The 27,500-nt window shown below is 50.1% G+C and overlaps 4 protein-coding genes across 7 annotated transcripts in view; 3 read left to right on the forward strand and 1 right to left on the reverse strand.

Annotated features, from left to right (window-relative positions):
- The first annotated feature begins 443 nt into the window (after positions 1-443).
- On the forward strand, positions 444-11,811 carry exoc3l1 (exocyst complex component 3-like 1). The gene is made up of 15 exons (XM_080475824.1): positions 444-529; positions 4,047-4,222; positions 4,777-4,996; positions 5,226-5,465; positions 5,565-5,758; positions 5,916-6,134; positions 6,747-6,817; positions 6,928-7,045; positions 7,174-7,299; positions 7,404-7,504; positions 7,572-7,688; positions 8,402-8,672; positions 9,289-9,444; positions 9,662-9,783; positions 9,859-11,811. Exons 1-15 carry the CDS (start codon positions 490-492, stop codon positions 10,061-10,063), a joined length of 2,376 nt encoding a protein of 791 aa, XP_080331950.1. The 5' UTR covers positions 444-489; the 3' UTR covers positions 10,064-11,811.
- Positions 11,812-12,178: 367 nt separating this feature from the next.
- On the forward strand, positions 12,179-18,147 carry prmt7 (protein arginine methyltransferase 7). 2 transcript variants are annotated; one of them, XM_080476130.1, is made up of 17 exons: positions 12,179-12,416; positions 12,987-13,023; positions 13,175-13,324; positions 13,398-13,506; positions 14,078-14,190; positions 14,277-14,527; positions 14,628-14,808; positions 14,894-15,021; positions 15,098-15,227; positions 15,306-15,389; positions 15,493-15,540; positions 15,715-15,804; positions 15,887-16,048; positions 16,238-16,312; positions 16,387-16,547; positions 16,896-16,992; positions 17,561-18,147. In XM_080476130.1, the coding sequence occupies exons 1-17, from the start codon at positions 12,322-12,324 to the stop codon at positions 17,717-17,719; spliced, it is 2,070 nt and encodes a 689-aa protein (XP_080332256.1). In that variant the 5' UTR covers positions 12,179-12,321; the 3' UTR covers positions 17,720-18,147. The 2 variants fall into 2 exon arrangements, with proteins under 2 accessions (XP_080332256.1, XP_080332257.1); XM_080476131.1 differs by lacking the exon at positions 12,987-13,023 and having other exon boundaries at positions 17,561-18,132.
- On the reverse strand, positions 17,775-24,086 carry ciapin1 (cytokine induced apoptosis inhibitor 1). Of its 2 annotated transcripts, none has more exons than XM_080476132.1 (9): positions 23,764-24,086; positions 20,618-20,807; positions 20,377-20,520; positions 20,234-20,313; positions 19,843-20,005; positions 19,551-19,627; positions 19,285-19,400; positions 18,569-18,650; positions 17,775-18,486 (listed from the first exon to the last, which is right to left on the reverse strand). In XM_080476132.1, the coding sequence occupies exons 2-9, from the start codon at positions 20,772-20,774 to the stop codon at positions 18,376-18,378; spliced, it is 930 nt and encodes a 309-aa protein (XP_080332258.1). In that variant the 5' UTR covers positions 20,775-20,807; positions 23,764-24,086; the 3' UTR covers positions 17,775-18,375. The 2 variants fall into 2 exon arrangements, with proteins under 2 accessions (XP_080332258.1, XP_080332259.1); XM_080476133.1 differs by having other exon boundaries at positions 19,551-19,624; positions 23,764-23,837.
- Positions 24,087-24,151: 65 nt separating this feature from the next.
- Positions 24,152-27,500, forward strand: part of coq9 (coenzyme Q9 homolog) — a 5,976-nt gene continuing 2,627 nt past the window's right edge. Inside the window, exons 1-3 of one of the 2 annotated variants that reach the window (XM_080475996.1) lie at positions 24,152-24,254; positions 26,857-27,100; positions 27,357-27,492. In XM_080475996.1, coding sequence (XP_080332122.1) covers positions 24,179-24,254; positions 26,857-27,100; positions 27,357-27,492 — 456 coding nt within the window. In that variant the 5' untranslated portion in view covers positions 24,152-24,178. The remainder of the gene's footprint in view (positions 24,255-26,856; positions 27,101-27,356; positions 27,493-27,500) is intronic. The other variant, XM_080475997.1, reaches the window with a different exon arrangement.

Raw genomic sequence — 27,500 nt, forward strand, 5'->3', positions numbered from 1 at the left:
ATATCTTCAAATCTAAGTATTGATGTATGTAGTGAGTAAAGACGGACTGGACGCCACAGAGACTCGGCGTCGCCCCCCAGAGTCCATCACAGGCGTCACACACTCTTCGTGTGTTGTGTTGACATTTACTGTGGTGTCTGCAGGGCCCTGAATGCAGCACGGCTCCTGATACCCTCCCTGTCTCTGCCCCTTCCTACACACACACACACACACACACACACACACACACACACACACACACACACACACACACACTCTGCTCCCTCCCTTTCCTGCCGGCCTCTCAGCAGAGGATGTGTCTCAGAGAGAGTGAGCAGTGTGAGGAGTCGTAGAATGGATACGTGCCCTCTGTCCTCCACCCGTTCTTCTTCCTCTCCTCAGCCTCATCTCTGTCTCTCCTCCTCCTCCTCCTCCTCCTCCTCCTCTTCCTCCTGGTGGTGCCCTCGGGGGGAACAGGAGTCTGGTTGGGCGGCCGAAAAGTGAACTTCAATGTCAGCCGGAGATCAGAGGGATGGTGGCAAAGCAGAAGGTAACCACACACACACACACACACACACACACACACACACACACACACACACACACACACACACACACACACACACACACACACACACACACACACACACACACACACACACACACACACACACACACACACACACACACAGTTTGGCTGTTGACTTCACTGCTGAGAGGACAACACCCTCTTTAAGGAGGAATGAGTGAACACGCCCCCATCACGCGGCTCCCAGCCTGTTGATCAATGAGACTGATCACTCACTGATCAATGAGACTGATCACTCACTGATCAATGAGACTGATCACTCATTGATCAATGAGACTGATCACTCATTGATCAATGAGACTGATCAGTCTCATTGATCAATGAGACTGATCACTCACTGATCAATGAGACTGATCACTCATTGATCGTGTCCCGGCGGCTCCTCCCTGTCAACCAGGAAGAGAACTAGTCCCACTTCCACCCTGTGAGGACTCACACTCGTCTGTGATTGGACGATCACAGTCACCTGAACTCTGGTTCTCATGTTGGATCTTTGCTTCCAGCAAAAGGTTCAGGTTGTTGGTTCACGCCTTGTTCTGGCGTGTTGGGTCCAGCCGGGCCGCATGGGGAAGAACTTCACCACAACTGAGGTGTACAAACTCAGTGAGTGCATGGAGGTGGAGCCCGTTTGCCCGTTTCCATGGAGACTGAGGCAGAGCGTTCCCCAACAAGGTCCACTGTGGGAGTCGTTTTCATAAAGTTATGTTTTCAGTGGCTCTGAGCAACTGTTGCCATGGAAACACACCCACAATGGAACAATGACGTCAAGCAGGAAAGCAACAGATGAAGAAAAGCTCTTTGCAGCTTCTCTTTCTATCATTTGAAGGAAACGGTGAGTGTCTGTCTGTCTGTCTCTCTGCTGAGACACCAGGTCTCTGTCCTACATGTCTTCATCATCACAGACCTTCTTCATCTATTGGGGTTTTTCTTTGGGTTCTTGTGTCTTTAGGCTCTCGGAGCCGGTCAGAGAGAGCAGTGTGACCTCTGGCCTGGTGAGCTGTGGATGTGACAGAGGGGCTTGTTTCCTCAGGGGAACTCGTCAGGTTCACGTGTGTTCAGCTGCTCTAGGGAGCTCTCACTGATGACTGACTGTCCACATTACACTGGCTCACCACTCTGCAGCTCTGAGCTTCATTGTTCAGCAGAGTCGCTGAAGAGACGGATCTCATTAACTGCTGGGGGGGGGATGGGAGGGGAGGGGGATGGGAGGGGAGGGGGATGGGAGGGGGGGATGGGATGGGAGGGGGGATGGGAGGGGAGGGGAGGGGGATGGGAGGGGGGGGGGTGGGATGGGGATGGGAGGGAGGGATGGGAGGGGGGGATGGGAGGGGAGGGGGTGGGAGGGGGATGGGAGGGGGGGGATGGGAGGGGGGGGGGGTGGGAGGGGGATGGGAGGGGGGATGGGAGGGGAGGGGGATGGGAGGGGAGGGGGATGGGAGGGGGGGATGGGAGGGGAGGGGGATGGGAGGGGGGGGTGGGAGGGGGATGGGAGGGAGGGATGGGAGGGGGGGATGGGAGGGGAGGGGGTGGGAGGGGGATGGGAGGGGGGATGGGAGGGGGGGGGGGGGGGGTCCCATGACCACCTCTGACACAGAGAGGCTCAAAATAACATTTTAACTGACAAAACAAAAGACTAAGACTAAGTAATGTTTAGTTATTAATGACTATATCTGTCAGACTATAGAGCATCTTCCTCCTCTAACACCAGATTATAGAGCATCTTCCTCCTCTAACATCCAGATCATCTTTCTCCTCTAACATCCAGATTATAGAGCATCTCCCTCCTCTAACATCCAGATTATAGAGCATCTTCCTCCTCTAACATCAGATCATAGAGCATCTTCCTCCTCTAACATCAGATTATAGAGCATCTCCCTCCTCTAACATCCAGATTATAGAGCATCTTCCTCCTCTAACATCAGATTATAGAGCATCTTCCTCCTCTAACATCAGATCATAGAGCATCTTCCTCCTCTAACATCCAGACTATAGAGCATCTTCATCCTCTAACATCCAGATCATAGAGCATCTTCCTCCTCTAACATCAGATTATAGAGCATCTTCCTCCTCTAACATCAGACTATAGAGCATCTTCCTCCTCTAACATCCAGATCATAGAGCATCTTCCTCCTCTAACATCAGATCATAGAGCATCTTCCTCCTCTAAGAGATCTGCTCTACCGAGTGTAGCTCTAGTTCTACGTGTAGCTTAATAGTCATGACTGTACTGATACATGACTTACTTACGGCGGCTCAGAAGGGCCAACAACACAACACAACACAACAACAAAACACAACACCACAACACAACAACAAAACACAACAACAAAACACAACACAACACAACAACACAACAAAACACAACACAACAACACCACAACACAACAACAAAACACAACAACAAAACACAACACAACAACACAACACAACACAACACAACAACAAAACACAACACCACAACACCACAACAAAACACAACACAACAACACAACAACAAAACACAACACAACAACACAACAAAACACAACACAACAACACAACACCACAACAAAACACAACACAACAACACAACAACAAAACACAACAACACCACAACACCACAACACAACAACACAACAAAACACAACACAACAACACAACACAACAACACAACACAACAACAAAACACAACACCACAACACCACAACACAACACCACAACACAACACAACAACACAACAACAAAACACAACAACAAAACACAACACAACAACACAACAACAAAACACAACAACAAAACACAACACAACACAACAACACAACACAACAACAAAACACAACAACACCACAACACCACAACACAACACCACAACACAACAACAAAACACAACACAACAACACAACAACAAAACACAACACCACAACACCACAACACAACAACAAAACACAACACAACAACACAACAACAAAACACAACAACAAAACACAACACAACACAACAACACAACAAAACACAACACAACAACACCACAACACAACAACACAACAACAAAACACAACACCACAACACCACAACAAAACACAACACAACAACACAACAACAAAACACAACAACAAAACACAACACAACACAACAACACAACAAAACACAACACAACAACACCACAACACAACAACACAACAAAACACAACACAACAACACCACAACACCACAACACAACAACACAACAAAACACAACACAACACAACACAACAACAAAACACAACACAACAACAAAACACAACACAACAACACAACAACAAAATGCCACAATGGAATGATGCAGCAGTCTGAGAGCTTTTGTTGTTGTGTTGCGACTCTTGTGGTGTTGTGGCCTTTGTTGTTATGTTGTGTTTTTGTTGTTGTGTTGTGTTGTGTTTTGTTGTTGGCCCTTCTGGGCCACCGTACTTACTTCCCTTCAAAAGTCCTGTGTGACGAGCGTTAACCCCTCCCTCTCCAGAGCGGGGCTCTCGGGCCGAGGTGTGGCCGGAGGCGCAGCGGGCCGAGGGTCTGGCCCGTGGAGCCGCCCTGAAGTGGGCGTCGGGGGTTTTCAGTGGGCCGGAGCATCTGGAGCGACTCAGCCAGTACCGGAAGAGGGAGAGCCAGAGGACGGCCTCCGTTCACACCAGGCTGAAGGTCAGGACCTCGCCGCTGCACACCGCGGCAACGCCATCCGCAGTTTAAACCAGAATGCCTGTTTACATTGCGTATTACGGTAAAGCTGTCAGACGTCGACGGAGCTTCATGGTGCGTTCAAGTACACCCCAGTGGCAAGCATAACTCACAACAAAAGAACTGCACAGGCGTGTTGTAACAAAGATTCATCAGATATCTGATTGTTTTCAGCAGCCTGCACCACAGGGGTCTTATTCTACAGGGTCTTATTCTACAAGGGTCTTATTCTACAGGGGTCTTATTCTACAGGGGTCTTATTCTACAGGGTCTTATTCTACAGGGGTCTTATTCTACAGGGGTCTTATTCTACAGGGGTCTTATTCTACAGGGTCTTATTCTACAAGGGTCTTATTCTACAAGGGTCTTATTCTACAGGGTTCAGGGTCTGTCTGTGCCCATTTCCCACTAGAATGACTGCAGCATAAATCATCCATTTATTTTCGGCAGGTGTGCCAGGTAGTCTGGAGAACACGGTACTTGGACAGGTGGCAGCAGTAACCCCTGGTGTTTTGCAGTCCATGGTGCAGTCGTACCTGGAGGGCGTGGCCTGGGGCCTGGAGCAGCTCCGCGGCGCCCGGGCCGAGCTCCGGGACGTGTCCCAGGCTCTGAGGCGCGCCGGGCTGGAGGCCGACGCCAACGCAGACGGCCTGAAGTCTCTGGACCGGCTGCGGGAGGCCGCCGTCAGCCACCGCCACCTGCTGGCCGCCGTCAGCAACCTGCCAAGGCTCTACGCCGGTGAGAGGAAGGCCCGTCGTCATGACGACTCGGTGTTCATGTCATTTCAGTTGTTTCCTTTCTGAACTCCAACCTCTATTCCATTACTTCAGTCTACTCAAGTACAAATACTGTCACCAGAAACTCTAGTCACTTAGCCTTTACAGAGTAGATTACTAACTCTGTAGTTTACATGCTGTAAATTGTAGATTTCCTCCTGTAAAAATAGTAATCTATTACTTCCCTGCAGTGCGCAGCATGGTGCTGGAGACGGAGCGTCTGGTGGAGTCCCGCCGGCTGCTGGAGGCTCACGCCCACCTCATGGACCTGGAGCGGTGGCAGGACGACATCCTGTGGCAGCTGCAGGGGTCGTCGGGGTCGTCGGGGTCGTCGGGGGCGTCGGGGTCGTCGGGGGGGCGGCTGAGTGCAGAGGACCAGCAGCTGGTGGAGGAGTATTTCTCTGGGGTGGGGCAGCTGGTGGAGGCTCTGGGTGAGCAGCAGCGTGATGTTTCTGATGGTTCTGATGGTTCTGATGGTTGGAAGAGTTTCCATGTTGACCCCGCCCCCTGCCCCCCCCCCCCCCCCCCAGGTAAGGAGCTGTGGGCGGTGGTGAGCAGCGCTCTGGCTCTGGCCAGGCAGAACCCCACGCCGTTTGTGTCTGCGGTGAGGATCGTGGAGCGGGAGGAGGCTCTGGACCGGGCGCTGCGAGAGGAGCGGGGGGGGGCTCAGCGACGCCCGCTGCCCCCCGGGCGCCCTCGCCGCTGGAGGACCAACTTCTTTCAGGTCTGGACCGCTTCAGAGACTCCGCCCCCCTCTGTCCTCCGTCCTGTCCACACCACAATGTCGCAGTGTTTCACAAAAGTCGCATCTTCCCCGTTTCCTGGAGATGAAGCGTTTTCAAAGACTTCTGTTTTCGGTGCCCCCCCCCCCCCCCCCCCAGGTACTAGAAGAGGCGGTCTCTGCTCGGTTCCGCAGTGTGTCCTACCTTCACACTCGCGGTCCCGGTCTGGCCGGACACCTGTCGGCTCTGCAGCACGGCATCATGGCCGACCTGGCCACAGTGCGCCACCTGCTGGAGCACTGCGTCCCTCCACACTACCGGCTGACCGCAGCCTACCTGCGGGCCAGCCACCACTGTTTGCATGCACACCTGGCACAGGTGAGGGGGGGTCACTGGACATGACCTCTGTGAGGGGTTAGCTTTAGCAAAAGTATTCGCCAATTGTCTGCAGTAAAAAGCAAAGTAATAATAATTATATATATATTTATAATTATTATAACAATAACATGAAATATGTCCCTGTTTTACTTACATGAGCCGTAATATAAAAACATTAAATAGCTGTTTGCTTCCCATTCCAAGGATTTTTCACCAATATTTGGTTTCTGCTTCATAAATCTGTTTCTTTAAAGAAAAGCTGCAATCCAGATTATAGAGCATCTTCCCCCCTCTAACATCCAGATTATAGAGCATCTTCCCCCTCCAACATCCAGATTATAGAGCATCTTCCTCCTCTAATATCAGATTATGGAGCATCACCCCCTCTAACATCAGATTATAGAGCATATTCCTCCTCTAATCCAGATTATAGAGCATCTTCCTCCCACTGACTGACGGCTCACAGCTTCATGACAATAATCCAGATATGTGAACATTAACGCACGACTTTACTTTGTACTTTAAGTAATGAAGTAACCCCACTACCCTCCTGAGATGGCAGACCTTGTAATCCCAATCCTTCAACTGGACATGAGTGACTTTGTGTGGCAGGTTATCAGCTGGGACCTGGAGAGCGGCGAGATCTTCGCTGTGCTCAACTGGGTGCTGCACATCTACAACAGGTGGAGTTCCTCACCTGCACTTCACAACACAACATGTAGAGCAGCTCTGTTGTCACTGAAGCTGGATGTTGGTTGTTGTTGTTGTTGTTGTTGTTGTTGTGTTGGTCCAGTCCAGACATGATGGGTCATCCAGAGCTGCAGGCTGAGATGGAGAAAGAGGAGCTGGGGCCGCTCATCTCCTCCGAGGGTCTGGAGCAGCTGCAGAGCAAATATGTTCAGAGCGTCCGGGTGAGTCCTCTGCAGAGGAGGCCTCATGCAGAGAGCGTGTGTGTGTTGGGATTCTGACTGTGTGTGTGTGTGTGTGTGTGTGTGTGTGTGTGTGTGTGTGTGTGTGTGTGTGTGTGTGTGTGTTGTAGAAGAGTGTGTCAGAGTGGATGCACAAAGCTCTGCAGGTGGAGCTGCAGGACTGGCAGAGAGACCAGGAACCAGATACAGACCACGAAGGTTTCTACCAGACCAGCCTGCCCACCATCATCACACAGGTACAACACACACCTGTCTACCTGTGTGTGTGTGTGTGTGTGTGTGTGTGTGTGTGTGTGTGTGTGTGTGTGTGTGTGTTTCATGTGGTTGTGTTTGCTGTCAGATGCTGGAGGAGAACGCCCGGGTGGCTCTGATGATCGGACCATCCCTCCGGGACCAGACCATCCAGATGGGACTGTACGAGATAGAGAACCTCCTGAACAGGTACCAGGACTGACGCTCGCCCCCTGGTGGCTTTCTTCAATAAACCACGTGCGTCTGCATCCTGCAGGTTTCGGGAAGCCCTGGTGGACTTTGGGAAGGAGCATCGCAGAAATCCGATTAACAACAGAAACAAGTTCTACCTCCACTACCTGCTGGCCTCCATCAGCAACTGCATCGTCCTCAAGTACGGAGACCAGCCCTCAAAGCTGCACAGCATCCTGCAGGGCTGTTAGCATCGTGTTAGCATCCTGCAGGGCTGTTAGCATCGTGTTAGCATCACTGCACAGCATCCTGCAGGGCTGTTAGCATCGTGTTAGCATCCTGCAGGGCTGTTAGCATCGTGTTAGCATCACTGCACAGCATCCTGCAGGGCTGTTAGCATCATGTTAGCATCACTGCACAGCATCCTGCAGGGCTGTTAGCATCATGTTAGCATCACTGCACAGCATCACTGCAGGGCTGTTAGCATCGTGTTAGCTTCACTGCACAGCATCCTGCAGGGCTGTTAGCATCATGTTAGCATCCTGCAGGGCTGTTAGCATCATGTTAGCATCACTGCACAGCATCCTGCAGGGCTGTTAGCATCGTGTTAGCATCACTGCAAGGCTGTTAGCCTCGTGTTAGCTTCATGTTAGCATGTCAGGTATACACACACCACCAACAAGAGAGTTTCAAGTTGCCTTAAAAGACTGAATTATCGTTTTAAGGTAATGAAATATAAAACATTTTTTTGCTTGAGTATGTTAGAGTGAAATAGAGACGCTATATTCTGATGTCAAAGTACGGTGGCCCAGAGGTATCAGTATCAGGAAGAAAGAACAAAGCCCCCTCTAGTCCAGACAATACGGTAAAGCCAGGCTCTTCTGGAGTGATGGATCTGCAGTTGTTCTGTTGCAGGAAGTCCACTGAGAGTCTGCAGAGGCAGCACTCGTCCCGCTCGGCCGCCCGGTTCTCCCGGACGCCCCCGAACCCTCTGGCGGCTCTGGACCGGGCCGTTAGGCGGGCCTGCCGCCTGGTGATGGAGCAGCTGCTGGTGGAGCTGCAGCCCCTCCTCCCGGGCCTGTTCACCCGGTCCTGGCTGCTCCAGGGAGACCCTACGCCCAAACTGTGCCGTGTGCTAGAAGCTCACCTGGAGCTGTACGGCCGCGTGCGCCCGCCCTGCAGACAGGTAGGGGTCAGAGGTCAAAGGTCTCTCTCTCACACACACACACACACACACACACACACACACACACACACACACACACACACACACACACACACACACACACACACACACACACACACAGAGGAAGAACATGCAATCGAACCACCGAGTAGATCTCAGTATTTAAAACTCTGCCACGCCCCCTGCCTCTCCCTGCCCCGCCTCTCCCCTGTCCCCGCCACCTCTCCCTGGCCCCACCTCTCCCTGCCCCGCCTCTCCCCTGTCCCCGCCACCTCTCCCTGCCCCGCCTCTCCCCTGTCCCCGCCACCTCTCCCTGGCCCCACCTCTCCCTGCCCCGCCTCTCCCCTGTCCCCGCCACCTCTCCCTGCCCCGCCTCTCCCCTGTCCCCGCCCCCTCTCCCTGCCTCTCCCCTGTCCCCGCCTCTCCCCTGTCCCCGCCCCCTCTCCCTGCCTCTCCCTGCCCCGCCTCTCCCCTGTCCCCGCCTCTCCCCTGTCCCCGCCCCCTCTCCCTGCCTCTCCCCTGTCCCCGCCTCTCCCCTGTCCCCGCCCCCTCTCCCTGCCTCTCCCTGCCCCGCCTCTCCCCTGGCCCCGCCTCTGCCCCTGGCCCCGCCCCCCAGCGCCTGCAGGAGGAGAGTCGGTGGCTGGTGGTGGTGGAGTTTGTTGGAGCTCTGATGAAGAGGAGGATGGTTTGTCGCGGCGCTGAAGAGAGGAAGCAGCTGAGCCAACAGATGATCCAGGATGAGCAGCTCTTCAGAGAGGTTTTCCACTGTGTGGTCAGCCATCTTCCTCTTCCTCCTCTTCATCATCATCATTTATTCCTTCATCCTCTTCTTCATGTTCTTATTTATCCTCCTCTTCATCGTTTCATTTCATTTCATGTGTGTGTGTGTGTGTGTGTGTGTGTGTGTGTGTGTGTGTGTGTGTGTGTGTGTGTGTGTGTGTGTGTGTGTGTGTGTGTGTGTGTGTGTGTGTGTGTGTGTGTGTGTGCAGGACTCTGAGGGTCTCGACCCTCTGGCTCTACTTCCTGTCCTGGCGGACTTCGTGGGGCTCAGAGACCCAGGCCTGTTGCCCCTGGAGGTATCTGGACTGGCAGCCAAGTACCCCGACATCAGGTATCTTCCCCCGGGGGGCAACAAGAGGCGCAGCAGTGGTTGTGTTGATGGTACTGACAGTGTTTCCTGTGTCAGCGAGGAGCAGGTGTCGGTGCTGTTGGACCTCCGGGGGGACGTCAGCAGGGAGGTCCGGGGGGCCGTGCTGCACCTGCTGGACCAGAGCGCCCCCCCACTGCCTGTCGGGTACCGACCCATCTTCACCCACATCCTGGTTCCTCCAGCCGCCATGGCCTTCTGCCTGCTCAGCGCCAAGTGTGCAAGAGGGGCCGCCACGGACTGACTGGACCCCCACGGTCTGACTGGAACCCCACGGACTGACTGGACCCCCACGGTCTGACTGGACCCCCACGGACTGACTGGAACCCCACGGACTGACTGGACCCCCACGGTCTGACTGGACCCCCACGGTCTGACTGGAACCCCACGGTCTGACTGGACCCCCATGGTCTGACTGGACCCCCACGGACTGACTGGACCCCCACGGTCTGACTGGAACCCCACGGTCTGACTGGACCCCCACGGTCTGACTGGACCCCCACGGACTGACTGGAACCCCACGGACTGACTGGACCCCCACGGTCTGACTGGACCCCCACGGACTGACTGGAACCCCACGGACTGACTGGAACCCCACGGTCTGACTGGACCCCCATGGTCTGACTGGACCCCCACGGACTGACTGGAACCCCACGGACTGACTGGACCCCCACGGTCTGACTGGACCCCCACGGACTGACTGGAACCCCACGGTCTGACTGGACCCCCACGGACTGACTGGACCCCCACGGGGTTTGTTTGCAGGTCTGAGGAGCAGAAGGCTAATCGTGCTGAGTGGTGAGGTGTCCTCCAGTCCAGAGTCCAGAATAAAGCTCCGTCAGCCAACGGCTTCCATTCAAAAAGAAACGAGTGAAATGTGAACGGAGCCTTTGCACTTGTGGCTTTAGTGACGCTGTCAGAATGTTATTGCAGGTTGTCTTAGACAGCCGTCCTTGAGCCGGTCTGACATAGGACAGACGATTCAGAGTTGTCTCACGATGGTCTTTCCTCAGAGACAGTCCCAGAGGGGACAGAGGAGAAGTGAGTCCATGTGAAGCTTCTCTGCTGTGAAAAGCCTCACATTCTTACCAGAGAATAAACTCATGAAACATTCTTATTTTTGCCAATAAATCCTCATTATTAAGGCCATGTTTGACCCCCAGGTGGCGCCGTTACAGCACATAGATTTAACTGTAAGTCTTTGGTTGCAGTTAAAGTAGAAAAGTTCTTTATTACTTTTCTGGCAGGTTGATAGAGTAGAAAATCTCAGGAAGCTGCAAAGTTCCACTGAGCTGATTTAAGTTTCAGTCAGAGGTTCACAGATATTCCAGAGGTATGAAGAGGATAACGCGTAAGAAAAAGAAAAGCTGGCTTCTCGTCTTCATACCTGTAAATCAGCTGTGAGCTCTCAATGTCTCAGCTGGTTTCTGATTTTAACCTCTTGATATTTTCACCTATATCTGCTGTTATAGCGCCACCTTCTGCTAAACTTACAGGTTTCAGCCATTAAAAACTTTATGCAACATATTTCCAATTCATGAGTTAAATATGTCCAAATGTTTTACAAAGCTGTCTCAATATTCCCATAAATGATCATCTTGTCCCAGAAAGTTAAAGCTGCATCAATCAACTCCAAACAACCAGAATGTGGATCTTTTTAACTCCTTACTTTACATTTCCAGACATCTTGGACACTCTGTGGACCGACCAGTCGATTTCTGCTTCATTCTGCTGATTTAAGAAGTTGGGATGTTAAATCATGTGAAGCTCATTTCTTCTTTCTTCATGTGTCTCGTTTCTTTGGAGCTGAATTCTGAAGCTTTTCAGTGAAAGTCAGAACTGTTAGCAGGTTTCCTCACATCGAACATCAGGACTTCCTCTTTTATCTCCACCTGGATTGTTCAGAACAGCTTCTTTTTTTTTAAAGTGTATTTAATATATTTATGTAGATATTTTTTTGACTTTTGTATTAAATATTTCTTTTTCTGGGTTTGAAGTCTTGATTTTTGTGTCAAATGTTCACATTTATTTCTCTTTAGAGAATAAATTCTATCTACTGATGTGGCTTTAATGCCATTTTATTCATATTCGCATATTTCCTCATTTTAATTCAAAATTTTACGTTTTTCTAGTGTCTTTGACTTTTTTGTCAATATTATTTGATTGAATTTTGTAAACATTTAAAAAAAAAATTTTAACCTTAAAAACCCTAATGATTAAAACACTTTTTTAATATAATTCATTTTAGTAGTTTTACCTAAATCTTAATTGTTTTTCACATACAATAAACATATATTACAATTTTTATGAATTGAACTTACTCCGTGACGCGTCACATGACCAGCGAGTCCGTGACGTCACTGACAAAGATGGCGGCCTCTATTGGTGCAACGTTGTTTCTGTGAAGCAAATTAATTTCTTTATTTCTGCAGTATTGTTTCTTAACTTTTCCGCTTAAAGGGAGTTTCTTTTTTTTGTGCATTTTTTTGTTACACCGCGGACATGAAGACGTTCTGCGGCAGAGCGAACCCGACCACCGGAGCCCTGGACTGGGTGGAGGAGAGCGAGGAATACGACTACCACCAGGAGATAGCCAGGTCCGAGGATAGACCCCGGGAGATCAACTCTCCCCGCTCTAATTCAGTTATATAGGTTTTGTTATTCACCTGCCAACCGGACGCCATCAATTTAAAGACGTCATTTAGATCAATTCTAACGGATGTAAAGATAAACACTGCTGTGGACCAGTCACATGTGGTTTGGATTAATGTAAACAATATTATAAAAACTATCTCAGGATCTGAAAATCCAAACACATTCCTTGTAATGTGCCTGGAAAAATTAAAAAACAGTCATGAGAGAAGAAACAAAACCAGGAATTAATGCAAAAGAACTAATACAGTCAAAGGTTGACAAAAAGTGACACCAGTGATACCAGGGGTGTCAAACATAAGGCCCGTGGGTCAGTCGGCCTGAACGAGGCTCCAATCCGGCCACCAAAGCACCAATTTCAAAGAAAACACAAATTCCTAAAGAGTACGGACACAACCCTGAGACCCAAGCTGAGATATTAGTGATGCTGCTGTGAGAGTTATAAAAATCACTTCTGTGTTATATTGAAAATAAATAGAATAAAATAGCCACACGTTAATCTGTTTGTTTATCAGGTCCTGTTATGCAGACATGCTGCATGATCATGACAGGGTGAGAACATTTCAACTTTTTCATTCACATTTCTATGTGTTTCGGCCTTTTAGGGAACTATAATATATGTGAATGAAAGATTTTTTTCACTAAGGTCCTCATACGGAACCCTGAGGAACTCCAGCTTGGGTAACTGTTGTTGTGCTCTCAGAACCTGAAGTACTACGAGGGGATCCGAGCGGCTGTCCGCAGAGTCAAAGCTCGCGGGGAGAAGGTGGTGGTGCTAGACATCGGGACGGGGACCGGCCTCCTGTCCATGATGGCCGCCACCGCGGGAGCCGACCGCTGCTACGCTGTGGAGGTGAAGGAAGGAGGAGGAAGAGGAGCAGCAGCAGGACCGGCGCTTTAATCTCAGATTGTTGCTCCTCCTGCAGGTTTTCAAGCCGATGGCTGAAGCTGCTCTGAGCATCGTACAGAAAAATGGCTTCTCCGACAAAATCAAGATCATCAACAAACACTCTACGGACGTAACGGTGGGAGAAGGTCAGAAACTACTCAGCACGTTACCATGGATACTCAGCACGTTACCATGGATACTCAGCACGTTACCATGGATACTCAGCACGTTACCATGGATACACAACACGTTACCATGGATACTCAGCACGTTACCATGGATACTCAGCACGTTACCATGGATATACAGCACGTTACCATGGATACTCAGCACGTTACCATGGATACTCAGCACATTACCATGGATACTCAGCACGTTACCATGGATACACAACACGTTACCATGGATACTCAGCACGTTACCATGGATACTCAGCACGTTACCATGGATATACAGCACGTTACCATGGATACTCAGCACGTTACCATGGATACACAACACGTTACCATGGATACTCAGCACGTTACCCTGGATACTCAACACGTTACCGTGGATATACAGCTGCTCTCTGTATCCGTGTGTTAAATGGATAGAGTAGAACTGAATAAACAGAATCACTTTATTTCCCCAGGAGATATTCTTGGCTGTGGTTCCACACAGATCAGTAGACGACCGTTTGAGAAAATCTTCTGAATAAATCAAAGTGTTTGTTTGCAGATGGAGACATGCAGGAGAAGGCCAACGTCCTTATCACGGAGCTGTTTGACACCGAGCTGATCGGTGAAGGAGCGCTGCCCAGCTACGAGCACGCCCACCTCCACCTGGTGCAGGTGTGTTTCTGCCTCCCTCCTCCGCCCTCCCTGACCCCACTAACCCCCCTCCTCTGACTTGTGTCTCCCTCCGCCGCCCCCTGCAGGCGGGCTGCGAGGCAGTCCCTCACCGAGCCACCGTCTACGCCCAGCTGGTGGAGTCGGAGCTGCTGTGGAGCTGGACTCAGCTGCAGCCCCTGGATGTGGGGGGGGCGGGGGAGGGGCAGCGGGGTGTCCGCCTGCTGCCCCCGCCCGCCCTCACCCACTGCACCGGCACCCACTCGGTCTGCGACATCCAGCTGAGCCAGGTGCATCCTGGGAGCTTCACAGCACTGAGCCCGGTGTGCACCATGTTCAGGTGTGTGTGTGTGTGTGTGTGTGTGTGTGTGTGTGTGTGTGTGTGTGTGTGTGTGTTTAAGGATGTAAACATTAATAAATTGCCCCCTGTGCCCCCCCAGAGTGGACTTCAGTAAACCCGTCAGCTCCTCCTTCCAGTCTCACTCGTCACACTTCCTGGTTGAGTCCAGTGGGCGGGGCCAGGTGGTTCTGTCCTGGTGGGACCTGCACATGGACCCTCAGGGACACATCGTCTGCTCCATGGCTCCCAGCTGGACGTACCAGGACCCCGACACAGCCCCGGTCAGAAAAAAATATAAAAAAACCTTTCAGCTCTTTGTATGTAGAACATCTGCTGCCCCCTGCTGACCAGTGTGCCGTGTTGCAGTGGAGGGATCACTGGATGCAGAGCGTCTACTTCCTGCCTGCAGAGCGCAGCGTGACGCTCGGCGAGGAGCTCAGCCTGACCGTCTGCCACGACGACTACAGTCTGTGGTTCAGTGTACAGCCACGCAGGTTCGATTCCCTCTGCAGTCTGTGGTTCAGTGTACAGCCCCACAGGTTCACAGGTCCGATTCCTTCCTGTTTGCAGCTCCCAGACAGAGGCTCCGCCCCCTCGGCCCTGCTGCACCTGTCAGGCTCACCTGGTCTGGAACCGGCCGCGTTTTGGCGAGCTGAACGACCGGCGGCGTACGGAGAGCTTCGTCAGAGCCCTGCGCAGCGTAAGCAAGCAGAACCTGCCATTTGTGGCGTGACGGAGGACCTGGCGCCTCACCGACCTGTCTGGTGTTTCTCTCCAGGTCCTGGCGGAGGACAGCGTCTGTCTCAGCGTCAGTGACGGCAGTCTACTTCCTGTAATCGCCCACGCACTCGGAGCCAAAAAAGTAAAGATGACCCAACATTAGCATTTTCACAGACATGTCTCACTTCCTGGTTCTGACCCCGCCTCCTGGTTCTGACCCCGCCTCCTGGTTCCTGTTTTCTCAGGTGTTCGCTTTGGAAAACTCCAGAATGTCCAAACACGTCGTCCAGCAGGTGAAGACCAAAGCTGAGCTGAATGTTGCAGAGCTGGTGTCTTTCCACACTGAGCACTCTGTTAGCTTTAGCCTCTGACTGCGTTATCTGAACCTGCCCACTTAGCATTAGCATTAGCATTAGCATGATCGCTGTGTGTTCTCCATTGAAGTGCAGCTTCTTGTTTCTCTGCAGGTTTTGGAGTCGAACTCGGTGACGAGAGGAGTCGAGCTTTTGGAGATCAGACCTGAGCAGCTGAGCAGCAGTGAGCTTGGAGGAGAGCAGGTGTGTGTGTGTGTGTGTGTGTGTGTGTGTGTGTGTGTGTGTGTGTGTGTGTGTGTGTGTGTAACCTGGTGTGTGTGTGCAGATCTCTGTGCTGATGGCCGAGCCGTACTTTAGCACCAGCCTCCTCCCCTGGCACTCGCTCTTCTTCTGGTACTGTCGCACGGCGCTGTCCGGCCTCCTGAAGCCCGACGCCACTGTCCTGCCAGGCTCCGCCTCCTTACACCTGCTGGGAGTGCAGTTCCAGGTGAGCAGGAAGTCAGCACCCTGTGCTTTGCTCCAAACATAGATACATACTGATGCATGATGCCGCTCGCCATGCAGTCTGGAGTGGAACATGTCAACATGGCCGCCATGTTGGGACGGTCCGCCAGCTGCTCTGTGTTAGCATAGCATAGTTAGCTCAAATATATAAGTAAGTGTGTGTGTGTGTCAGGATCTGTGGAGGATCCGAGCTCCGTGTGGAACCTGTGAGGGCTTCGACGTGTCCCCCATGGACCAGATGGTTCAGGTAGGAATGAAAAACTCCTCTTTAGTTTCCAGGTTTGTTTGTTTTCATGACCTTTGACCTCTCCGTGTGCGCAGCGCTCTCTGGATTTCCGTGAGTCTCGGGAGGCGGAGCCTCACCCCCTGTGGGAGTACCCCTGTCGAGCGCTCACCGATCCCTCCCTCGTCATGACCTTTGACTTCACACAGTGCCTCCCCCAGCAGCCAATCAGCAGCCATGGCTCCCTGCCCTTCATCAGGTCCCGCCCACTTTCTTTTAAGCTATGCTACTGTCGCTGCTAATCGCTTTGCACTATTTCTGTTTTTATGACCTTTTATCCTTTTTGTGTGTTTTGTTGTTTATTGTGTTTTTGACGCCAGATCTTTTGATTATTTGGGTATTTTTAAGAATGGTATGCACTTGTGTCGATTCTATTCTAATGTTCTATGTTTGCTGGTAGTTTTTTAATTTTAAGAGGCGGTCATGATTCGATGGGCTTATTGTGACTTCATGGTCAGTTTTATAAACTGATGTTCTGAGTGAGTTTTGTTTTTATGTAAATGTTCTTTTGTTTCACTGTGTGTGTGTGTGTGTGTGTGTGTTTCAGAGATGGCCGTTGCCACGGCGTCGCCTTGTGGATGGAGTACCACCTCACCGATGACATCACAGTCAGTGCAGGCCTGAACGGACCAATCAGTGAGCAGGTATCCACCCTCAGATTATTATTATTATTTAATATTTTATTGAAGTTGTTTTTCTTACTGAAACAAGCAGAACAGTGAAGCAGGCGACCAATAAGAAAACATTTCCTGTATCTTCATCTCTTCCTTCACATTGAGGAGAGGGGTTGACTATGGCGAGGGGATACAGACATGGGAATCTACATTCTTATACACACACACACACACACACACACACACACACACACCCCTCAGATTATTTTTGACCCGTCGTCACAACAGATAGCATTAGCATCCAAGCTAAGTGACGACTTGTTAGCATTGAGCCTAATTCATTCAAAGTACGTTAACATTACGTTGTTGACGCTACGCACCTCCAACAGCCTCCATCTACGTGTTTCACGTGGCACAGAGTGCGAGGGGAAGTACGCGGACCAGGAGGGCTGTGATTGGTCGGCTCAACATGTGATCCAGATAATAAATGAAGCACTTTATTGGAAAAACGCTGTTAAATTCTACGACGATAATATCGACGACCCTGTGCAGGAAGCTCGCTCATGACGTTGCTGTAGTGACGGTTTCTGTCCTGCAGGGCGTCTGCGAGTGGACCCGACACAGGAAGCAGGGCGTGTACTTCCTGCGGACGCCGTGGGAGAGCTCAGGCGACGGCGTCGCGGCGCTAGCGTACAGCCTCACCTTCCAGCCGCGGTCCGGAGACATCAGCATGGACTTCAGCGTCTCGCCTGAGTGAGATGCAGGAAATCAAACGTCACGTCTCCGAAAGAAAGAAAGAACCAAACGTTTATCAAGTTTCTCTGTGATGAAGTCCTTTTAATAAACACATCGAATCAAATCCAACTTTATTGATACAACAATGTTAGCTTGAGCGTCGCTAGCGCACGAAAAGAATCAACTACTCAGAAAAGTAGAAATTTTGGCATCAAGTTTATTGGAATGAAGAAGAGACAGCCTGACGACACTGTTTTTATAAACATAAACACGATGGACAGCTTCAACGCAACTCTGGACATTTTTATGGCGAACATTTTGTGGTTAAGACGCGGAACAAAACGTTTGCTCACGTGTCTAAAATTTGGTTGTTTCTCAACGTTCTCAAGTGTTCTGTGATGTTAGATGTGATATAAAGGAACATCCAGGACCTCCAGTGATGTTTGGATCAGGGAAGATGTTTCAGCTAATTGGCTGATACTGTTAGCCAGCAGCAGTTAGCATGCTACCTTCAGTAGCTACCAATGTGAAAATGTTGCGAGGAGTTGATCACCAGCATCAGCAGTGTTCAGCGCACTTTGAAGAATGTCATAGGATGTCCTCTCACAGCGGTTTGTTGACTTCCTACATGAAGACCAGGAGGTTGGATCAGACCTTCAGCAGGACCAATGTGGACGTTTAGGCGTCCGTCAGGGTTTTGTCGTCCAGGACAATCTTCTCTCCGGGTTTGAACGCCGGCATCCCCAAATACGGACAGCTGGCACAGCGGAAGGCGTCTCCGAGATAACACTGCCGTCACAACACACAGAAAGACACGTTGACATGCCAGCTCTTCTTCTACACTTCAGCTGTGGAGGTTCCAGGTACTCACAGATCCACAGGCTGATTTGGGCAAGTTGTTCTTCTGTTGGCCTTTACTCTCCTCCTCCAGCTCCTCCGCGAGGCCGCATGTGCTTCAAACAGAGACACACCAGCTAATGCTACCATGTAGCCAGCAGCTCATGCTACCATGTAGCCAGCAGCTCATGCTACCATGTAGCCAGCAGCTCATGCTACCATGTAGCCAGCAGCTCATGCTACCATGTAGCCAGCAGCTCATGCTACCATGTAGCCAGCAGCTCATGCTACCATGTAGCCAGCAGCTCATGCTACCATGTAGCCAGCAGCTCATGCTACCATGTAGCCAGCAGCTAATGCTAACCATGTAACCAGCAGCTCATGCTACCATGTAGCCAGCAGCTAATGCTAACCATGTAACCAGCAGCTAATGCTAACCATGTAGCCAGCAGCTAATGCTAAGCCTGTAGCCAGCAGCTAATGCTAACCCTGTAGCCAGCAGCTAATGCTAACCCTGTAGCCAGCAGCTAATGCTACCATGTAGCCAGCAGCTAATGCTACCATGTAGCCAGCAGCTAATGCTAACCATGTAGCCAGCAGATAATGCTACCATGTAGCCAGCAGCTAATGCTACCATGTAGCCAGCAGCTAATGCTACCATGTAGCCAGCAGCTAATGCTAACCATGTAGCCAGCAGCTAATGCTACCATGTAGCCAGCAGCTAGCTCTAAACATGTGTGCTGGAGTCACCAGTTCTTGCAGGCTTTCTTCTTCTTTCCTTCTCCACAGCTCGCAGCTTTGAGAGTCGACGGGTCGGGTTTCTTCAGATCGTCTTCGTCCAGCAGAGCGTCAGAGTCCAACAGATCCTGAACAGAACACACACACACACACGCACGCACACACACGCACGCACACACGCACGCACGCACACGCACACACAGGAGGTCTAACATGCTCTGCTGACATCACAGGCTACAGTAACGTCACGTCAGCCAGACGTTGCGACTCGTCCTCACCACGTCCTCGTCGCCCATGTCGTTGGCCGACAGCGTCCACATCTTCACCGTGTTGGGATCCAGCGCCGGTTTCTCTGCTGCCACACGCACACGTCAGCGTCACACACACACACACACACACACACACACACACACACACACACACACACACACACACACACACACACACACACACACACACACACACACACACACACACACACACACACACACACACACACACACACACACACACACACACACACACACACACACACACACACACACACACACACACACACACACACACTACCTGCTTTGCTCTTTTTACTGAACGACAGTTTGATCTGAGTCGACGACCCGACCTCGAAGTTGGGTTTGCAGGCTGACACGCGGACTCGAGAGGCGTTTCCTTGGTAACCGCTGATCTCTCTGAGGGAGCTCAGCGCCTCAGGACTCAGGTCACTTCTGCTGGTCTGAGACAGAAACAAGGTCATGAAACAATGTCCACCTTAGGAGCCATTTTGAAAAAGTTGCTGTTTCAGTGACTTAATTGTCGTGTGAACGGATCCCAAGACGCACAAGCTTAGCATTTTCACCTGAAACGGTTGCCGTGTCAACGGGCACTACAACAGCCCCTAGATACTGTTGTTGTCGTTTGTTGGAGCCTGATTCTAAGATCCTAACCTCCAGGTGTGTCTCACCTCCATCACGGACGTGAAGCCGGACAGTTTGAGAGCGGACAGCAGCTTCTCTGGCGTCCTCACGGCCTGAGCTTCTGTTCCTGGAACACACACAGTCTGGGTTTTCTGTCTCTGTGTTGTTTGGCCTCCAGAGCGCCCCCTACCTGTGATAGGCTCGTCCAGCAGCAGCTTCCCTGCGGGTTTGAGCACTCGGAGCATCTCGGCCAGAGTTTCTGCGGAGTGGACGGAGCAGCTGTCAGGAAGCAGGCCGGACAGCACCCAGTCGAAGGAGGAGGGGGCACGGGAGGCTGAGGGGCAGAGGGGCAGAGCAAGACTGTTGTAATTTCCTGTACAGGCTGTAGGTGGTGCTGTTACAGGCACATGATGGCCTCCTCCTGTACTCACACATCAGTAACCTCTCCATGTTCTCCACCGCCACCCTGCCCTCAGCTCCCACCATGGCCCCCAGCTCCTCTGCCTGCGTCTTGAGGGCCGCCGGAGCAGACGGCTGCGACCACACCAGCAGCACGGCGGCCCCCGGTTCGATCCCCAGGTCTGCCATGACAGGTCGGAGCCACAAAACACAAAGTCACACCTGTTCAGGAAACAGAATCAAACTTTAAATAACATTGTGACACAACTTCTGAGAGTTTAATTTAATATTATAAAGAGTGTTAACAAGAGTTAACATCACACTCAATAGTTAAACTGAAGAGTACAGACTCTACATAATGACCTCACTCAATGGGAAAGCCTCTACCACATGCAGGACAATGACTTGACCACAGGGGGCAATTAGAGGGCAAGTAGGGGGCTTTTCCACCGGAAAGAACCAGGTTCTAGTTCTGGTCCAGGGCCAGCCTTAGCACCAGTTCTTTGTCTTTCCACTGCCAAAGCCCCGGCCAAACAGGGGCTAAACTGCTGCTACGCTGGCCCCACTTCGTTACTGGACCAGGGAGGACCTAGACTGGGACCTGACGCGTCATCAGCTGGGGGCGGAGTTATCTCTGGAGGTATCGCTACCTACAAGACGGAAGCAATGCTGTACCGGCTTTCTGAAAACTCCAGCGAACACGGAGCCCCAGAGTGGTTCTAGAGAAGAAATTTAAAATAAGGCATGGGAACGAAATAATAAGTCGTTCCCTGAAGTTAATAATACGAGGGAACAAGATCATTTCATCCGCGATGGCGGAGCAGCGGCTCTGGAGCTGCAGAGCTCCTCCTGTCAGTCAGCTGGTGGATCTAGAACCTAGAACCAGTTCTTTTCAGGCTTTTCACGGTGACATCATCATAACTAAGTTCACCTCCAGGTCTTGTTTGGCGTTATGACCGCAGGCTGAGGTCTGCATGAGCCAGCAGGGGGCGCTCCGCTATGAGACGCTCCACAGAACTTCTTTCTAATGAAGCCAGACTTCTGGTTCCTCAGGAACTACTAAACAAACTACAAACTACTGGAAATGAAAGTTGGAGTGTTTAGAGCTAAAATGAGCCTTTTAATGTCTTCATGTGAAAGAGAACTTTAATCAGAGTGGTTACCTAGGTTACCATGGAAACGGCTGTAGAGCAGTTCTATCATTCTACACCTCCATTCCTCCATGTTGAAGCTTTTGATTCAGACACGTCCAGAAATAAAGTGAAAGGAGCAGAAAGTCACTATGGAATGTTGGAATGGTGAAAAATAAGAGCCAAGCGTTTTCCCCCCTCTATGGCCACTCTGGAGCGCCGGGCTAAAACAAGACGGATGTAAGAAAACACCAATAGAGATACGAGGAGACGCAATGTCTTCTGGCTCTTTGGTCTTCGTCCCGGGCTAAACCGATGACTAAAGTCCGTCTCCTGGTTCCTCTATGAGCGCTGTCAGCGCGACATCAGTGACGTTTCACGTTTTGGAGTGACGCAATGACGTGGCTCTCACTGGCTCCGGTAACAATGGAAAAAGAACCGGTTCTTTGGCGGTGCTCATCTAAAGCCCCGTTTCCACAGAGCCCCTTGGTGCCGGTACGGGTCAGGTCGGAACCGGTTGTTGGGCGTTTCCACTGACTCAGAACCGTTACCAACCGGTACCATTGGTAACCATTTCTCGCTACCCCTCCACTCGGGGTACCAGGCGCAACGTGCCAGATATGGGGGGGAGGAGCTTCAACACTGCCGTCTGCTCATTGGTCATTGGAGAACCGCTGTTCTCCCAGCGAGCAGCCATTTCCAATCACTTCTTCTGCAGCAATCAGGAAACTTCCTGCGTCACATCCTGCATGATTACACAACCGTTCATAACCCCGCCTACATTTCAAACCGAACCCCGTGTAATGGAAACGTGGCACCGATATGGGTCTGGTTACAGATAGCCGACCCCACCCGACCGGCACCGGCACCAAGGGGCACTGTGGAAACGAGGCTAAAGAACCAGCTCTGGAACCGGCCCTGAAGTAGAACCTGGTTCTTTTTGTTGGAAAAGCTCTAATAGAGGGCAAGTAGAGCAACAATGAGATACAATCCATGTTAACTAGATGCTGGAGGAAGATGCTGGATAAACTGGATGATAAGAGATGTGTATGTGTTCTCACGTTCCTCCTGTCGCCTCGACAGTGAGAAGAGTAAATAAATAAAGATGAATCAATCTGTATTTACACAATAACAAGCCAGCAGTCCTATAACTACAGAGCTGGGAGAGTAAAGAGAACGTTTATCAGCTTGATTCTGGTTTAGGAGCTGAAATGTGTGAAAGTGAAGGTCAAAGGTCATCTTGAACTTCAGTTCAGGGTCAATCGGTCCACATGAACACACACCAAGACCCTGTTTACACAACGTTTTAAGTGAAAATGGAAAAGTTGTGTGTTCCATTACCCAACAACGTTGCTCAGAGCCACTGAAAACACAACTTTTTGAAACTTCATCAATTTGTAGACGGCGAAAACCACATAGTAAATAGTTCAAATAATTTTTTTATCAAGTTTTGCTTAATTTCTTAATTTAACACCACAGACTGAAACACTTCTTTTCTGCCTTTATTTATTCAGGAGAAACACATTGAGATTAATAATCTCTTTTGCAAGCGTGTCCTGTTTCATTGTTGTGCAAATTCTGAGGTTAGAATTTTCATTCAGATCATGTGAATGATAAATACAAAGTTAAATAAATTGCTTAATCCTAATAATGGTTCTTTAATGATTTGAATTTGCAGAGCAGGAATAAAAACTGCTTAATAAACAAATATTAGTTTGATTTCTGAATAAACTGTATATGTAGTTAAAAAAAACTTTCTTCTGTTTAACGGCCTCAGTTTGTTGCTGCATTAACAGTCATCAAAAGTCTATATTCAACGTTTAATCAGATAAACACTGGCTAATTATCAGTTAGCATGTTAGCTTCGTGTTGAACAGCATGACGCAGGAGAGCCGGTGAACGGACTTTATCCAGTTCAGAATCCGCTTAAACCCTCAGCGAGGGCCGGACAAAACTCAAATCAACCAGCTACACTTATTCTCCTGTAGTAGGGTTGGAGTGAATTAAATAAAATGAAAAATTTAAAGCGAGAGAGGTTAGAAACTCACCTGATAAACAAGAGTTGGATGTAAGCGGCAGACTTCCGGTGCTTCCGGTTTGGAAACTTCAAATTAAGGTCGCGTCGTTCAGAAGAGAAAATAAATACTTTGCGATCATCATACGATGAATGTACAATGAAAATTGAGAGCTTTTCCTCTCGGTGCAAATGATTAAGACGTAACAAGATGAAACAGATTGTTGAGTATCAAGCTGTCAACTGTTTCGAATTAAAAGTTAAAAGTAAAAATAAATGTGGTACTCTGCTTTTTTTTATTTGACTTAATCCAATGTACAATACATACTTGAAATGTATCCTAAATTTCCAAACGACAGGAAATATACATATCTCACAAGTTGTTTTGTTTCCGGTCTGTTGAGCGGAAGTGACGCATATTTCCTGCGGCTGCTGCTCTCGCTGCAGACATGGCTGCGCTGCTGAGAGGTCTGCGGGTTGGAGGGGCTGTGCGGGCCCTGCGGGGGCTGCGGGGGCTGCGGGGAGGTAAGAGCGACCTCCGGGTCACTTCATCTAAATTAACCTGAGTCGTCTTTTATCTGCGGGAGGTCTTCAAATGCGCGTTGCAGCGAAGCGGCGTTGATCCAAAGTCAGAGAGGTGGAAGGTGATCATGAAGGACAGAACCGAGCCGAGCACGAAGTGACACCACCTGTAGAACCGGAGCCATCGGGGGGCAATTAGATACCCCGAGAGCAGCTCTGTTCTGCCCCAGAAAACCTGCAGCTCAGAGGAAACGTGCAGCTGGAGGCCTTTTTCTCTTATGCAACATGTTTCTAATAAATCTGCTAAATATAGCCACACACACACACACACACACACACACACACACACACACACACACACACACACACACACTGCTATTCATTTTGTCTATTTAAGAACCTTTATTTATCCAATAAATATGCACACTGATCAATAACATTGTGAGCAGGACTAATAATGGAAATGAATTTTTAATGCACTTTACAATTTTACATTTGTGAATCTCAACGTGCTAAAAAATAATAATAGTAATTACAGATTTTATTTGAAGTTCACTTTGCATTTGTAAACATAAAGTTTTAGAAACACCAATATTAAGCTAAAAACATCTTCTATAGTGTGTGCAGGGTTACAGGACACACCTGGTCAGTCTGTTACAGGACACACCTGGTCAGTCTGTCACAGGACACACCTGGTCAGTCTGTCACAGGACACACCTGGTCAGTCTGTCACAGGACACACCTGGTCAGTCTGTCACAGGACACACCTGGTCAGTCTGTTACAGGACACACCTGGTCAGTCTGTTACAGGACACACCTGGTCAGTCTGTCACAGGACACACCTGGTCAGTCTGTCACAGGACACACCTGGTCAGTCTGTTACAGGACACACCTGGTCAGTCTGTCACAGGACACACCTGGTCAGTCTGTCAGGACAGGCAGGACACACCTGGTCAGTCTGTCACAGGACACACCTGGTCAGTCTGTCAGGACAGGCAGGACACACCTGGTCAGTCTGTCACAGGACACACCTGGTCAGTCTGTCAGGACAGGCAGGACACACCTGGTCAGTCTGTCAGAGGACAGACAGGACACACCTGGTCACAACTAGAAGCAGCAAATTACCCTCACCTGCATGTTTCTGGACTTTGGAAGAAAATGCACATTTAAACTGTGAGAACATGAAGATTCCAGACAGGAAGACCCGGATCAAGAACCTCGTCAGAGAAGAAGAATCCTGATAATGTACGTCAAGCCTGTGGAGCTCCGTCCCGTCTGGGTGGAGGAGTTTGACTGAACTCCGTCTGGGTGGAGGAGTTTGACTGAACTCCGTCTGGTTGGAGGAGTTTGACTGAACTCCGTCTGGGTGGAGGAGTTTGACTGAACTCCGTCTGGGTGGAGGAGTTTGACTGAACTCCGTCCAGTCTGGTTGGAGGAGTTTGACTGAACTCCGTCTGGGTGGAGGAGTTTGACTGAACTCCGTCTGGGTGGAGGAGTTTGACTGAAGGTCATCAGAGATGCAGATCTGATTCAGATCTTATGAAACCCCACCCTGGTCAGAACGGAGCTGCATGACTTGTCTCCATCGCTCTACCAGGACTAACCTTGGACCGATGAGCTGCTGTCTCGTCCTTCAAAGACGTCTCCAGCCTGGTTTCCAGTTGGTCCAAGTCTCACCTCGGACTCTGAACCAGTGACTGAAGAAAAGAGTTCTCTATCGTCTCACCTGAAGAACTGCAGAACGTTGGAGAGCAGTTCTCCGAAGACAATGAAAGACAAAGAAAGACAATGAAGACAAAGACAGACAATGAAAGACAATGAAGACAAAGACAGACAAAGACAGACAAAGAAAGACAATGAAAGACAATGAAGACAAAGACAGACAATGAAAGACAATGAAGACAAAGACAGACAAAGAAAGACAATGAAAGACAATGAAGACAGCCGTCATGAATAAGGACATCCTGTTAAATCCAGTTTCAGTTTGTTCCTCTACAGGGTGTCTCTGTCTCTGTCTCTGTCTCTGTAAACGTCTATTGGTCATTTCTCATGTGTCCCAGGATCCTGTAATGGATATGTGCCTTTCTGGACACCAGGAAGAATAAGTCTCACAACTGTGGTGACTAGTGGTGATGAAACTACCAGGGTGTTAATCTGTAGTAATCCCTTGATAAAAAACATACATGGAACAGGAGTACCCCAGGGTTCTGGTTCACTTTACTACTCCACTGCTCATCCTTTAGCTTTGTATAAATTAATGTTTATTATTTGATTTTAATGTCTGTTTGTTCTGTTTGGAGCAAATCTGCAGAGATTAATAGATTAACTTGGATTAATAGAATGTTTCTATCCTATTATCAGGTCTTTAATAAAAGACACTTTTAACTCCCATTTCTTTATTTGGAAAATGTATTTATTTCTTTGATTTGACCAAGAACAAGTCCAGTAACGTGAGACGATGAGGACTGAGAGGGGAGCAGAAGGTTTTCAGGACCATGGACAGAGCAATGGTCCTCGGCTCGCGTTAGAAACTCAGTATTGAGCTTAGAACTTTTATTGATCCGTGTGAATGAAGATGATTGAGTCCAGATGTTGTTCTGTCCAGCTGCTGCAGCCCCGAGGCCGCCGTGCAGCAGCCCGATACGAGGCTTCCACCGCACGGCGCCGAGGCTGCAGGACGAGTCCAAGGCAGACAACCCGGCCTCCTCTTCATCCTCCTCATCCTCCTCATCCTCCTCATCCTCCGCCGGCCTCCACGAGCATTACCAGGCTCACTCTGCAGAAGAGGACACAGAGACAGCCGGCCGCCGCCACTCGGAGACGGAGACAACTGAGCAGGTCAACACCAGGTCAGACCGTCCCTGAAACAGGAAGCACACACACACACACACACACACACACACACACACACACACACACACACACACACACACACACACACACACACACACACACACAGGATAACACTGGGAGAACATGGACATTCTAGTGGACCACCAAGTTGGATTGTTATCACGATGACTGTCAAAATAAAAGTGTGTGTGTGTGTGTGTGTGTGTGTGTGTGTGTGTGTTGTGTGTGTGTGTGTGTGTGTGTGTGTGTTAGTTACCAGGACCAGGGTGGGGAGCAGGGGGAGGAGTACGAGACGGAGGAACAGCTGCAAGCTCGAATCCTCAGCGCCGCCCTGGAGTTGGTCCCGATGTACGGCTGGAGCACGGAGGCCATTGGAGCTGGCGCTGAGGTGAGCGG

Source organism: Lipophrys pholis (genome assembly GCF_963383615.2).
Source record: "Lipophrys pholis genome assembly, chromosome: 11".
NCBI lineage: Eukaryota > Metazoa > Chordata > Actinopteri > Blenniiformes > Blenniidae > Lipophrys > Lipophrys pholis.